Consider the following 14,570-nt stretch of genomic DNA (forward strand, 5'->3'; position numbering starts at 1 on the left):
GGCCAATCACTGGCTATAGCTTCTCCTACACGCCTCTTATACCATCATTGTCCATGCCCTAACGAGATTTGTCTACCATTTCTCTAGATTTTCAAGCCAACCTTGCTGCCAGATCGGCCATGCCTGTGTAGACCTTTCAAAAATTACACTTTGCCCCCTCTTGAAACTCTCTTTTGCATTTTGGCCCTTATCCTCAAGCCCGTGAATTATCCAACTATTCCACTAAACCCCATAAGATCTAAACCCTTCATTCCACACTCGAAGACTCAAAAAAACCATCATTTCGACCTCCCTCGGCCAAAATTAATATATTACACTTAGGCCTGATTATACGTAGAATCATATACTAATCGAAAATCCTTATGTTTCTTCTCGAAACCTCTTAAGGGTTGTTTCTTATATTTAATATAGCCCTACTTAGGGTCTCGTTGACTTCTCGGGAATCTCTTACCATCATTCGATTTCTCAGCCTGAATCCTAATTGTACCGAAAACCGTTTCAGATCCAATTTCTTTTTATGCCATAAATCTTATCTCGGGACACTCATTACTGATGTACCATTTTCTTTAGGCATCTAATCCCTAGGGTACTCCCTGCAGTCGATTCAACGATTTATTTTTACAATCAAGTCATTTTTCGGTATTTTAAACTCACCTAAATTATATGGCAACTTCATGAAGATATGGAGTATTACAACAAGTACAATTAGAAGACACATAGGAAATTCTCTCGCGTGGGCCTTCCGATGCCTAAGCAAGTTGGTGCCATGCAACAGAATGAGATGTATATATGTATGTTGTGTAAGGCTACGAATGAGTGTATTCGGATAAGAGTCTCTAGATAGGGTTGGATCTAGAGTGTTGGACTTGGATCTGAGTCTTCGGGGGTTAGATTTGGGTCCTCCCCCTTTTTGGCACATACCCAAGGGTATTTATTGGCGCTAATAATGGGCCGCATGGCAAGGCAGGACACACGACATGCTAATCAGATGGCCCAAAAAACTCTTCAAGCGAGAAGGCTGAGGATGAAGGCAGAGGGCTTGAAGGTCTCTTCAAGGATGGAATGCCCCAAAGAACATCCTTGGGATGGGTCTCCCCAAAGACTCTCCAGAATCATTGGGAGACTACTTGGGCCTAGAAAACTCTTCAGAATGAATCTTTGGGATTAGAATCTTAAGAGTTTAGCTTCCCCGAAAACTCTTTGAAGTCATTGAGTGACTTTGGTCTGGAAGATTCTTTGGATGAGTCTTGGGTTTAGGGGGTCTGATGAGCTTAAGTGTATAGCTGGCCCGAAAACTCTTCTAAGTCTTAGGGAGACTTTTGTCCAAAGACTTTTCAAAGTTATTTGAGTCTTTGGTCTTCTTAGATAGTTCTTTGGATCGATGTTTTGGATTTTTAACTTTGACTTTTGTAAGACACATCATAACAATTGTGATTCGAAATTTAAATTTAACTACGACTAGAATGTTATAGGCAATTAATAAGAATGAAATAAGAAAAGATTTATCCTAATGACTTATCAAGATTTATCTTTGTGTCTCATATTTTAATCATAATATAAATTTATATAAGTTAAGTATTTTTCCTATACATCTAAAAATGAATAATAGACTTATAAATAAAAAGTATTTAATATATTGAAATTATAACAGTAATATCACTATTACAATAGCAATATTATCATAATAATATTTTATTTTTTTATTCATATTTTTTCTTAATTTAAGTTTTTTATGTAAATGGTTTGATGATGTTTTTAATAGTTTGATCGTAGTTTACTTTTTTTCTTAAATTCTTACATACTGAGCGTGTCAGGCGTCTATGTGACAACATCCTTAACTAAATACAAATCAATAATTAATAAAATAATTTAGTACTCCTAAAGGTATGTGACTTGGGCCGGACGCGTGTTCGTATTAATTTATGCAATGGGAATATTAATTAGTTGAATTCTGTTTGAATTATTATTATTATTATAATATGAACATGTGGAACCATTCTTCAATTATAACACCCAAAGCCATTATAAGAGACGACTACTTTTCTTATTACTCGTTTTGAACACACTTAATTTGACCAACCGCAATCAACCAGCAACATCCCTCCCCAGTCCCCAGCAGCTGCTATATATACATCTCCATCTCCATCTCCATCTCTCATCCCAAATTCTATCAACCAAACCAACCAAAAGCTTCTGAATTATTATTAACTCCATCCCCACCACCTCTACTCTTGCTGCTGCTGCAATTCATTCTATCATCATCCACATATATATATGGATATGGAAATCCAACTGGTTTCAACCGAATACGTCAAGCCTTCTTCTCCCACACCCCCTCACCTTAAAACCTTCCACATTTCTCTCTTGGACCAGCTCCTCGCTTCTGCTTACGTTCCCATCGTCTTCCACTTCCCCATACCGGATGCTACCTCCGTCAAACAAGTGTTGGCTCGATTAAAGACTTCGCTCTCCCAGACCCTGTCTCGATTTTACCCACTTGCCGGACGACTTAAAGATCATATGTCTTTTGAATGTAACGATGAAGGGGTTCTATTCATAGAAACTCATGTTAATCGTGACATGTCCGAGTTTCTCAAACACCCAGAACTCGAGGCCATGCACCAATTTGTTCCTTACCAAGACTTCGTGCCCGAGCCAGAAACTACCTTATCTCACCTAGCTATTCAAGCCAATGTATTTGCTTCTGGGGGAATTTCCATTGGCGTGTCCATGTCCCACAAGGTGTTAGATGCAAATACACTGGTTTCTTTCCTTAGGTGTTGGACTGCCTTGTCTAGGGGCTGTCAAGACCAAGCAATATTCCCTGACCTCAGCTCAGCATCCTCGCTTTTCCCTCCTAGCTCCGAGCAACTACCACGTAGCATGGCGTATTGCAAGGAGAGTTGGTTCAATCAAGGGAAAAGCATCTTGAGGAGATTTGTGTTCGATTGTAATGCCATAAAAGCTCTGAAGATCAAGGCCACTAGCCAACTAGTTCCTTATCCAAGCAGCTCCCAAGTGATAACTTCTTTAATCTGGACGCGTGCAATGGCTGCTTCCGCAACAGTCAAAGGCTCCCAACACCCATCCACGTTGGTCTTTGCAGTAAACATGCGACCGCGAATGGCATCGCCGTTGTCTGAAAATGCATTTGGGAATATCTTCTGGCTAACAAGTGCACACCACAATGCAGCCCACACAAAACAAAATGATGAGCTGCCAGTTGTGGTGGGTCGGGTGAAGGAAGCAGTTAAAAAGCTAGACAGTAATTTTATCCAAAGCATGCAAGGGGATGAAGGGTTTCACAACATTCGCAAGTTGATGGAAGAAAGAGACGAAGCATATGCCAAAGAAAGACCCGAAATGTACATGGTCAGCGACCTGAGAAGTTTCAGATTGTCGGAATTGGACTTCGGGTGGGGAAAGCCTATCTGGGTAAGCCATGTTTGGGGATTCCCCAGTTCAATATTTGTGAATGGGGTATTTCTAGCAGAAAGCAGCGTGAACAGAGGAGGAATAGAAGCATGGGTGCACTTGGATGAACCTGAAATGGCTATTTTGGAGCAAGACCCTGAATTCCTACGCTACGCCTCCTCAAATCCTGGTTTTCCAGTGCCAACGTCAGTCATAGATTGATGCTTTTGGCATTAAAAAGAAAATCAATCTCCATATTTCACTTTTATTTATTTATTTGTAAACAATGGTATTATATATACATGTGTGTATTATGCACATTAATTAATTTCATTAGTTGGGCCCCGAAAATGGAGTAACAATTCTAATATTTTCTGAATTCTTGTATATGGATTATAAGTGGGGGCAAATGTATTTTAAGTGCAATGATGTCTCTACAGATTTTAGCGTTTGATTGAGCTTTGCTTGCTGATAGCTAGCATTGTTTATCCATGCATCTTGTGAGATATTATAATATTTATACGTTAATATATTATATATTTATATTAATGTAACAAAGTTAAGTAGAGACCCACTTATATCCCTAAATTCATAATTGAGTTAAGCAAATAGTGGAAGTGTAAATCAACAGTGTAATTGTTCAAATAATTCTTTTACCAAGTAAAGCATACATATATATATATTCTCAAACTTGAGCCATCTTCATTAATCCAACACCTAATCACCCCTCAAAACCTTCAAGATTTCTACCTTCAAGCTTTTGAACCATTATGTTCATTTCGAAAGTGATGTCCTCGAGCTAGAAACTACCCTAGTTCACTTATACCCCATTAATTCAAGTAAATGTATTTAATTAGTTTTGGGGAAATTGCCATTAGCTTGTCAATGTTGGTTCTTGATGCAAAAATGCAATAGCTATTTCCCACAATTGTTGGGTTGCCTTATCTAACAACTGTGAAGACAGAACAATATTCCCCGACCTCACCACCTCAGCATCATTGCTCTTCGCTCCAAGATCCAAATAACCATCACGTAGCATATGGCATACATCAAGGAGAATTGGTTGAAGATGGGAAAATCATTTTTGAGGAGGTTTGTGTGTACTACCTAGTAGTAGTTCCAAGTTGTAAGTGGTTTAATTTGAAAGTTCGCAATGGTTGCTTCCACAATACTGGTGGTGGTGGTGGTGGTGGTGGTGGTGAAAGGCTCCCAACAAACCTGTTGTAAGAGAAGGCAAGGGTAGATAGTACTTATTAGACCTTTTCTTTCAGCACATCCATTAACATTTCAGTCAATTTTCACTTTTGTTGCAGTTAGTCAATGCAGCAGAATCAGTCTCCATCATATATATGCAAATTCTATTAATCCATTAGTGGTCAGTTCAAACTATCGAAAGGTCAACTTCCGTCATTTCATTAAACGATTAAAATATCGAATGTCTTGTCAATTAAGACGTGCATATATATGGTACGTTAATTGTCTTTAAAAATTCATAATTGGGAGATTTAGTTAAAAATTGTAATGCCCAATGGCTTCAATAAAGGTAATATATATTGATGATAAAGTAAAAAATGAAATAACACCACTTAGATATTTTTGAAGCTGAATATAGGTAAAAAACTTTTTAGTTAAGGATGTTTCAATTGAGAAAACTTAAGGATGGGTGATTCTTAGGAAGTTCACGTAAGCCTATCAAGATAAGTTGTTCTGATCTTTTCTATCGCTCGATACGGGATGTTATAGGTGATATTAAATCTGATCCTTAGAGAATGCGGTCTGATAAGGGCGAGGAGTGGCTCCGGGGCTCAAGGGTTTGTGCAAGAAGCGACTTCTTCTAAGATAGCAACCTCGAAAAGGGAGAAAATTCAATACCAGTTGTAAGATCATATGACGAGGATGTCATGTGCTCAAGGAGATAAAATGCAATACCCTAAGAGCCTAAAGAAGAGTAGTTTATATCAAGCATAAATAAGAAAAAAATAACACTAGCTAAATAACTATTGAGTTAAATGTAGGTAAAAAACTGTTGGATTAAACGTGTTTGAACTGGAAAAGCTAAATGATGGGTGACCCTTAGAAAGTTCGCGTAAGTCCATCAAGATAAATTATTCCGGTCATTCCTATCACTCGATGCAGAATATTACAAAAATCTCAATTACTCCTTACACATTTGGCGCGTATTAAAATAAGTAAAGTTTTGAGTGAAGTAAACGCATTTAATTTTAAAAATTCACTTAATATGTGTATTTTCATATTTTTTAAATATTAATTCAATCATAAAAGACTAATAAGAGATAAAAACACAAGAAGATTTATATTTAATAATAAATCTCTTTTTAATTATTCTATCTTTTATCTTGTTTATGATTTATTAATCAATATCGATCTAGAATTAGCTAGCCACCTCCTTATATTGCAAAGAATTATTGATTCCTCATAATTTCACTAATTAGAAAATAATTTAGATTGAAATTGATGAATGAGCGTTAAATATCTTATCTCAAATTTATAAAGATTAAGATAAGTGACACGAAAAAGATTCAAAAAGCCGATCATATGATTCTCCTTCCAAGATTGAGGTTACTTGTTTAAGAGATTGTAAGGATCTCTCTCATACTGAGGGCTTATCTTGTGATAATTTTTTTTTAGGGTGTGTTTGATAGTATGAAAAATGTTTCATCCAAAGAATTGAATTCCATGTTTGTTGTTTGACACACTACATTTTTCATGAAATTGAATTTTATGATACAACCATTAAAGTATCATTTGCCCTCTTTTTCATGAAAAATTCAATCTAGGGGAGAGTGGTTTTTGTTTTCTATGCAAGTTAAAAAAATATATTTTTCAATTAAATACTATCAAATACACTCTTAATGTTTATTTTTTACTTAAACTGTGCTTGTAAAAATCACTTCTACCCTAGCATTGAGGATACTTCGATGTCTATCTTCTACCTAAACTGAGCTAAATTTTCTCGCATTACTTATATTATTCGATCATAATCAATATTCTCTAGTATAGAGCAGTTAATTCGGGTTAATTCTACACACTAATTGATGCTTTAACCTCTAATTCAATTTTAATGATGTGACTTTTGAAGGGGCATGAATTCTTCTATATTTTTTTGGACAATAATTAACATTTCTGAAAATTAAAACTATAAACCCTTGTGTGGCAGTTATTAGTAGCAAAATTGAGAAGTTTATTTCACATTAATTAAAGGATACGTACATAATTAAATTGCATCCAGCCCAGACGAAATCATGGAAGTGGGAAGCAGCCGGCAGTCCCTGGGTTGAGACAAAGCATTTATAATTAATTTAATGCCCCTCAAGTTATGTGAGAATCCTCTTATAATATTAATATATATATATATATGTGGGTATTAGTTGAATAACAAATCCCCGTTGGAGCTATAGTTTTTAATATTTATTTGTGGGAAGTGTGTGTAATGTGTATCCCATCTCGTATTCATAGACCGAACCACCTTGTGACATGACTGACTTTGAAATAAGAATTAGCATTACTCTTTTTTTAACTCGTCTGGGTAGGGGGTATAGCACCCGGACTTTCATGACCCAATTCTTTTCAGTACATTCAAAATGAATGTTATGAAACGTTGTTAATAAAATATTTTTTATTTTTTAAATGTCAATCAATGAACTTTTATTTTAATTTTTTTTTACACACAAGATGAGGCACCTTTTACTACACATAATTATATTGAAGATTTTGACTTTGACTTTCATGGGTTGAGAAGGCCGAATGTCAAGTATGCCATACCTATTCTAATTTCAACTACTGTTACAAATTTTTTTATGCAATCATTCACTTTGACTTGAATTCTATTTAAATAAAGAATTTAAAGTATGATAAAGATATTTTTTTTAATTTAATTGATTCAAGACTCAATAAATTTAGTCAAGATATACATGTAAAAGTACTCTCCTTGAGATAAAATTGAATATTATTTCTTTAATTAAAGAATAAAATTTTATATTATTGTTTAAATGAGTAAAATAATATAAATATAATATAGTAACAAAAAAGACTTTATAGTCTTGCTTTTATATTTTTAACTAAAAATACTAAAAATATTATTAAAAATTATTATTCATCTCAATTATACAATTAATTGGAGTGTAGCATAGTATAAAATATAGTTATCTAATTAAATATATAATTTTTAGTATATATGATATTACAATTAAAAATATGTATCCGTTAATGCGCACTTTTTACTCCAATATTAATAAAAATATGTATCTACTTTCGATAATTATTATTTTCCTAGTGAACGAGTCATTCTTGCATTTTTCAATGATTGAACTCTATACCTTCCAATCTCCAAAAATTTACACGCGCATGCATGACTAGCTGATCTGAATGTCTCCTTTATTTATTATGCGTATAAATTGTTTTTATTATATTTTTGTTTAAAATTTCCAGAATTACATTTGCACTGTAATATTTTTCAAACTTATTTTCAAAATATATGTTTGAAAACTCATTTTGAATTTAATTTGTAATTTCATGTTTTATTAATCTTTATATATATAAAAGTAGGATAATTTGGTAAAAAGTTTTTCTTCCCAAAACTTACATTAATTGCTAAAAGTATTAATTATTGTAAAATTAATAATGAATTTTTCAGTACATGAGTTTTTCAATGCATTATTTTGTATATATTAAATAATTAGTTAATATACACATAATAAAGTAAGATCGTCTGCAAAAGAATTTTTCCCCCCAAAACTTGTATTAATAATAATTAAATTATATTTATCTTTATATTATTATTATTATTATTATTATTATTATGATTATTATTATTATAAAAGTGGAATAGTCTGCAAAAAAAAAAAAATTCCCCAAAACTTGCATTAATAATAATTAAATTATTATTACTAAAAGTAGTAGTAATTAATAATTACTATAAAATTAATAATAAAATTTCCAATACATGAGTTTTTCAACGCTAATCATGGGTTTTCCAATGTATTATTATATGCATATTAAATATTTAGTTAGTAAATAGTTTGTTGTGGACACAATTAAATAGATGAATATGCATATGCACGTAGGTAGTTTTTAATCTGCAGGAACGAATACACACCAAGAAATTACACAAGATATAGCCAGAATATCACTTTTATATTGATTTTTCATAGTCTTTTCGGTTTACTTGCTAAAAAATTATTAAAAATTATTTATAATGTGTATATTATTTATCCACCCGTTTAAATATTTAGTTAGTTAACTTCTAAGCATGGATTTTTCAATGTATTATTATGTGTATATAAATATTTAGTTATTCAATAGTTTGCCAAGCATTTTTTTTGTAACGACTCGCCTCCCGGAGTCTTCGCATGCATATAGAATCCGTAAGAGAGTCATTATTTGAATGATATCGAACAATAACACAAATCAAGATCCACACAACCCTTTTAGGAACAAAAACTTTTTACTTCATAAAACATTTCATAGTTGCTTTACATAATCATTCTCAACATGAGCCCACCTAGCTTTCATAATATACACCTATCTCAAAAAAAATATAAAACATTACTCTAACATAAGCACAATGATACTCAGGACCTAGTTTTAGGAGGACTCTGCATTTGCTATCATGACTTGACGGTTTGGACCCAATTCTGTTGTACGCACCTACGATCTCGGGACATTCTTACTTGGAATGATGTTCAAACGAAAAATGAGTCACAGGACTCAACAAGCTCTAGAAAGAAAGGCTATAGGTTAAAGACAGAACTCTTCCAATAACACCCCATGCAATTTATGCCAATGTAATGTCATACCATGTCATGTCCAATACCTGCCTTATCCCTAGATGCATAAACATATGGTAAACTCCACATAAATGGTCCTTGGGGCTCACATCAAACACACATTAGACCCAAGTCCAACATACAATCCTGTTAGCAACCTATCATAGGCTACTATACCATTTCCCTTACACGTTCATTTCTGTTACTCACAACATATATTGTTGTGGGTCTCACCCCACGGTCTTATTGTTGCCGTGGGTCTCACCTTATGGTCTTACTGTTGACATGGGTCTCACCCCCAAGATTTTACTGTGGGCCACTTCCACAACATACTTTCTGTGGCGGGCGCCACCTATCCTTATCACCTGTAGCCACACATCCTTACCATGCAATGCAACAAATAGGAAATGCAATGGCTTTTACAACATAAACGTGATGTCAACGTGTAACGGCCGGGGTCCATATAGCAACGTTTTGTCCAGTTTAGGTCGCAACCAATCCCCGATTTTATCGCTCCAGGATTTAATCCCAAAACGCGCGTTACTATGTAGAACACCCTCCGCACTTATATGCCCAGTTCCCCCCATTTGCATGGCCGATGTGGGATTAGCCTAAGATGTTTACATGCACCCTTCTAGGGACTCAGCATCCTTGCTGAGGTTTGACCCACCACCGTTCTCAGAGATTCGGGAGTCGGCTCTGATACTAGTTGTAACATCCCGCATCAAGCGATAGGAAGGTCCGGGACAACTTACCCTGATAGGCCTACGCAAACTTCCCAAAGGGGTCACCCATCCTTGGATTACCCCAAGTCAAGCACGCTTAATTTAGGAGTTTTTTGCCAACATTCAGCCCAAAAAGTATTCAGCTTGTGTTGTTTTCTTCCTTACTTATCCTCGATATATACTACTCTTCTCTAGGCTTTTGGGGTATTACACAACGCCCCCATTAACCAAGCATCAGGCCATGCTACGCCCACATAAGAATTCACACATGCGATATACTCTAAATATACCGGCTCACCTAGAGTACCCAAGTTGTCTCTTAAACCAGCCGAGTCATACAAATGCTCACACATCCCATCACACACAAAGCATGTCCTGCCAATGAATGGAACCCAATCCCCATGCGCTACACACATCATGGTATGCACAAGTTAATGCGGGAATCTGATCGTACCAGCCCTTCTAGCGCTTATCATGACAATTGATGACTGGATCCCATACATCCAGCCATTATTTGCAACGACCCATGGTCGACAGTCAGTGGCTTTATACCCCATACCCTTAAACACCCATAGACGACATTAAACTTAGTCACTTAAGCTTATCATTTCTCACATTTTATCCATGACAACATATACACTAATATGTCATTCACGTTCTCATCTCTTCTCATACACAGGGAACCATCTCCATATTCATGATAAATTATTAACATAACCCCATAATCTTAACTATAGCCATTTTCTAACAACCTAACCCCAACAGGTTTGACATCATTCCCAAAGAAAGCAGAGCAATATGAAGCTCTCTGACGGTTGAAATGAAAAAACCAAGTCATCATTACTTAGCTCATTCTATTAACAGTAAACCCATTAATAAAATATAATTCATAGGGTGGTTATCACGTAGATTATTATTATTAATGAGTGGAACCGAGTCACGGTGAGGGAATGAATAAAATACGAGAAACTATAGAGACTTTCACAAGAAATAAAAAACACGAGGAGAATGTTAGGAGTTTGCCTGTACTGTTGATTCTTGACTTTTCTACGCTTTCGATGCAAAGTAAAACATTTTACATAAAATAACAAGATTGCAACTCCAGTTAATTAAATCTAATCACATAACCCGCATAACCTAACTGTGAAAAATCTATAACTTAGATATATAACACTTCTAACAATCTTACTCACTTACCGAAACATTTTAAATACAAAATAACCTCCCCAAATCCCTTAATTTTCCTTAATTTCTTCATTTCCTTCACTACTGCCAAGCTCCCTCTTCTTCATCTTATTTTCTCCCTTAGAATGGCTTGAAAATGGCCAAAATTGGCATTTTAAACGCCCAGCCGCACGAAGCTTGGTGGCCAAGGTGAATGGGCGGACCAGGGCATGCCACGTGGAGCATTCCACAGTTGCCGCACGACCACCCATTTCCAACCAAAACAACACCGTTTTGGGCATCCTTACTGATAAAAAATCAGCATTTTCCTCCGTCGCACGCAGGTGGAATCGAACTCGCGTCCCCTGCCTGGGCGGTCGCCCGCACCCGCGCTCACCTTCAACCTCTATGCGCTTCTCAATAAATTTAAGGTGACCCACAGTCCCTTTTCTGGAAATTACACCAGCACCTAGAAACTTCCAAAATTTACGCACACACCCCCACACCTCATTTCCCTTTATTACACTTATACCCCGAATTTCTAGAAATCCACTACATTAATTTATTTTACTGTTTCATTAATTTCATAAATACTCCTAAATAAAATAACTAATTATCCTAATTATCTATTTCCTAAAAACAATATAAACTATTTTTTTCTTTAAATCTTCAAATATTTCATAATGACTTTAAATAGCAAAATTAATAATTGCTAATTATCTTTCAAATTTCGGGATGTTACATTTTTCCTCTAGTAGTCTGCCAAAATATTTTTTACCTCTAAAACTTGCATTAAATTAAAGATAGTAATAATTAATAATTCAAGTAAAAAATTAAGCATTGGTTTCCAATACTATTTATAATATTTATTTATAACTTAATTTTAAACTCAATTAATCTTCTCATCAATAAATTAAAAATATTTATAATATTATTTTTGATTAATTCATCAATTAATCCCTCAATCAATCAAAAATAAATATTATTTTTGAATAATATGAACAGACAACTTAAACTATTAATTAAGTCATAGAAAATTGCTCAGTTGTATAAAATAAAAATAATTTTCACTTAGTACTTATTATTCCAAAGCAATTAGAGACCTCGTATAAAGTATTTTGAAAATTTTCACTATCAATTAAATAAATATTATTTATAAACAAATTGAATACACAATTTAAATTATTAATTTTGTCATGTATAGATATATAATATCTCAATGAATTAAAAATAATTTCTTTTATAAATATTATTAATCAAAAATATTTATAATATTATTTTTGATTAATTACTCAATTATTAAAAAATAAATATTAATGTATGGGTTTCTCAATGTTAATTCAGAATACACATATCACATTTGCAAGACTATAGAAGAAAATTAATACATAGTGAAAGAAAAATAAGTTAAAATTCATATTTTCAAAATTTTGTTATTATTATAAAAATTAAATTTCAAGATTAGAAATTAAAAATTTCAGGTAAATTTTTAATTAGCATTGAAAAATTCATGCTTTCTCACATTTAGGTGTTTTAATTTATATTTATATTTATAATTTATAAATAAATATATAATATAATAAATAATTTTACATTAATAATTAATCAATCACTACCTTTCATTTAATGCAAGACTAATGTATGGGTTTTTCAATACTAACTAAGATTAAAGAATTGTATTTTCAAAACTAATATATAAATTTTTTAATATTAATTAAAATTTAATTTTTAAATTTATTATGATTACACCTTTCGTGCATCGCACGGGTGAATACTAGTTTGCAACTTAAAAATTGAATATTCTCTCACTAATTTTGAATTTAATTGAAATTTTTATAAAATATATTTAACTATAAAAATTTTCATTTTCAAATCAAATTTTAAATTTAATTTAAATATTTTATGAATTTCATATTAATTTTTTATTAATGTTTTGTTAAAGGTTAATTTTAACAACATTATTAAGTTCCTATGTAAACTCCTAAATTATATAGCATGATATCATATAATTAATAATAAAATTTAAAATAAATTAAACGTATCATCTGAATATCGTGGATACTTTTATTCATTTAAAAAGATGGGTATCGGTTAAAGGATAACATATTACACAATAATAAAGATCAATATCTTTAAAAAATATATGCGTATATGAGGTACATCTAGAATTTTATTTATATACTATTACGTTTTTTTTGTACAGTCATTTGAATTTTTTGTTTTTTAATTACACTTATTTATTTATATTTTTAAGTTAAATTTATTTTTATATTTATATTTTTAATTTAATTTTACCACTTTACTTTAAGATGTAAAAAAGAAAAAAAGATAAATACCAGTACAGTACATAGATGTAATAAAAATAACAAAAAGTTTCAATTATCATAATTAAAAAAAGTATATTTAATTAAATTCAGTTAAAAATATAAATTTAGTTATTAAAATGTGAAATTAAAGTTTGAATTTCACATTTTATAAATTTTTTTCAAATTTTTACACATTTTTTATAGTGTAAAAGTTAAGGTTTGAAATTACAAATTTTTTAATTTTTTTTTCTTTTTTTTTTTGTGACAAATTTATGCCATTGCTAAAGTTTTTAATTTTTATATTTTTTTAGCGATGGATTTTTTCCTCTGCTAAAGTTTTTTTATTTTATTTTTTTTTTAGCCATGAAATTCCGTTACCGAATGCCCCAAAATTAAAGGCCCACTAGCCCCCGCCCTCCCCTCATGCGCACCACGTGGCAGTACTAAGATATTAATCTCAGTAATAATTTCAAATGTTACACCTTGAAATCGAACTACCAACCTCTAAGCAATAAGAACCTCTATACAGGCGCGCGAATTAGTTGATATGAAAGCCTCATTGGTTAATAAAATACATAAATTATATTTATAACATTTTCTTTCAAATTTTCTAGAATTATATTTACACTTCAAAATTTTCAAAACTTATTTAATGAATATTAATTTTAATATTAATGTTAGTAGTGGGAAATGAATATTAATTTTAATTTTCATATTTATTAATTTTATTTCATTACTAATTCAAATAAAAATTTATAAATTATTATATTAGCAGCAAAAAATTTTGTTTTTATTTTGATTTTAATTTGTAATGTCATATTTTATTAATTTTTTTAAATTAATGAATATTAATTTTAATTTTATATTAAATTTTTAATTTAATTTTTTTGTTTTTAGCAACGAGCATATCCCGTTGCTAAATTTTAAATTTTAAATTTAATTTTTGTATTCTTAACAACGAGTGCACCCCTTTTATTAAATTTTAAATATTTTTTTTTCTTTTTTTAATAACGGAGGTACCCGTCACTAAATTTTTAATTTTTAATTTATTTTTTTCTTTTTAGTGACAGGTGCACACCCGTCGCTAAAAGTGTACACCCATCCCTAGATTTTGAATTTTCAAATTTTTTTTTTTGAGACGAGTGCACCGTAGTCACTAAATTACGTATTTTAAA

At 32.1% G+C, this 14,570-nt stretch overlaps 1 protein-coding gene across 4 annotated transcripts in view; it reads left to right on the forward strand.

Annotated features, from left to right (window-relative positions):
- The window catches only part of LOC127812162 (stemmadenine O-acetyltransferase-like), a 79,006-nt gene that overhangs the window by 11,457 nt on the left and 52,979 nt on the right, over positions 1–14,570 (forward strand). Inside the window, exon 1 of one of the 4 annotated variants that reach the window (XM_052352506.1) lies at positions 2,230–2,429. The exons of 2 other annotated variants lie outside the window; for them this stretch is intronic. In XM_052352506.1, the coding sequence (XP_052208466.1) occupies positions 2,275–2,429 (155 nt within the window). In that variant the 5' untranslated portion in view covers positions 2,230–2,274. Of the gene's footprint in view, positions 1–2,229; positions 2,430–2,607; positions 2,667–14,570 lie in introns of those variants that run through there. One more of the 4 variants, XM_052352508.1, reaches the window with a different exon arrangement.

Source organism: Diospyros lotus, chromosome 10 (assembly GCF_014633365.1).
Source record: "Diospyros lotus cultivar Yz01 chromosome 10, ASM1463336v1, whole genome shotgun sequence".
Classification (NCBI taxonomy): domain Eukaryota; kingdom Viridiplantae; phylum Streptophyta; class Magnoliopsida; order Ericales; family Ebenaceae; genus Diospyros; species Diospyros lotus.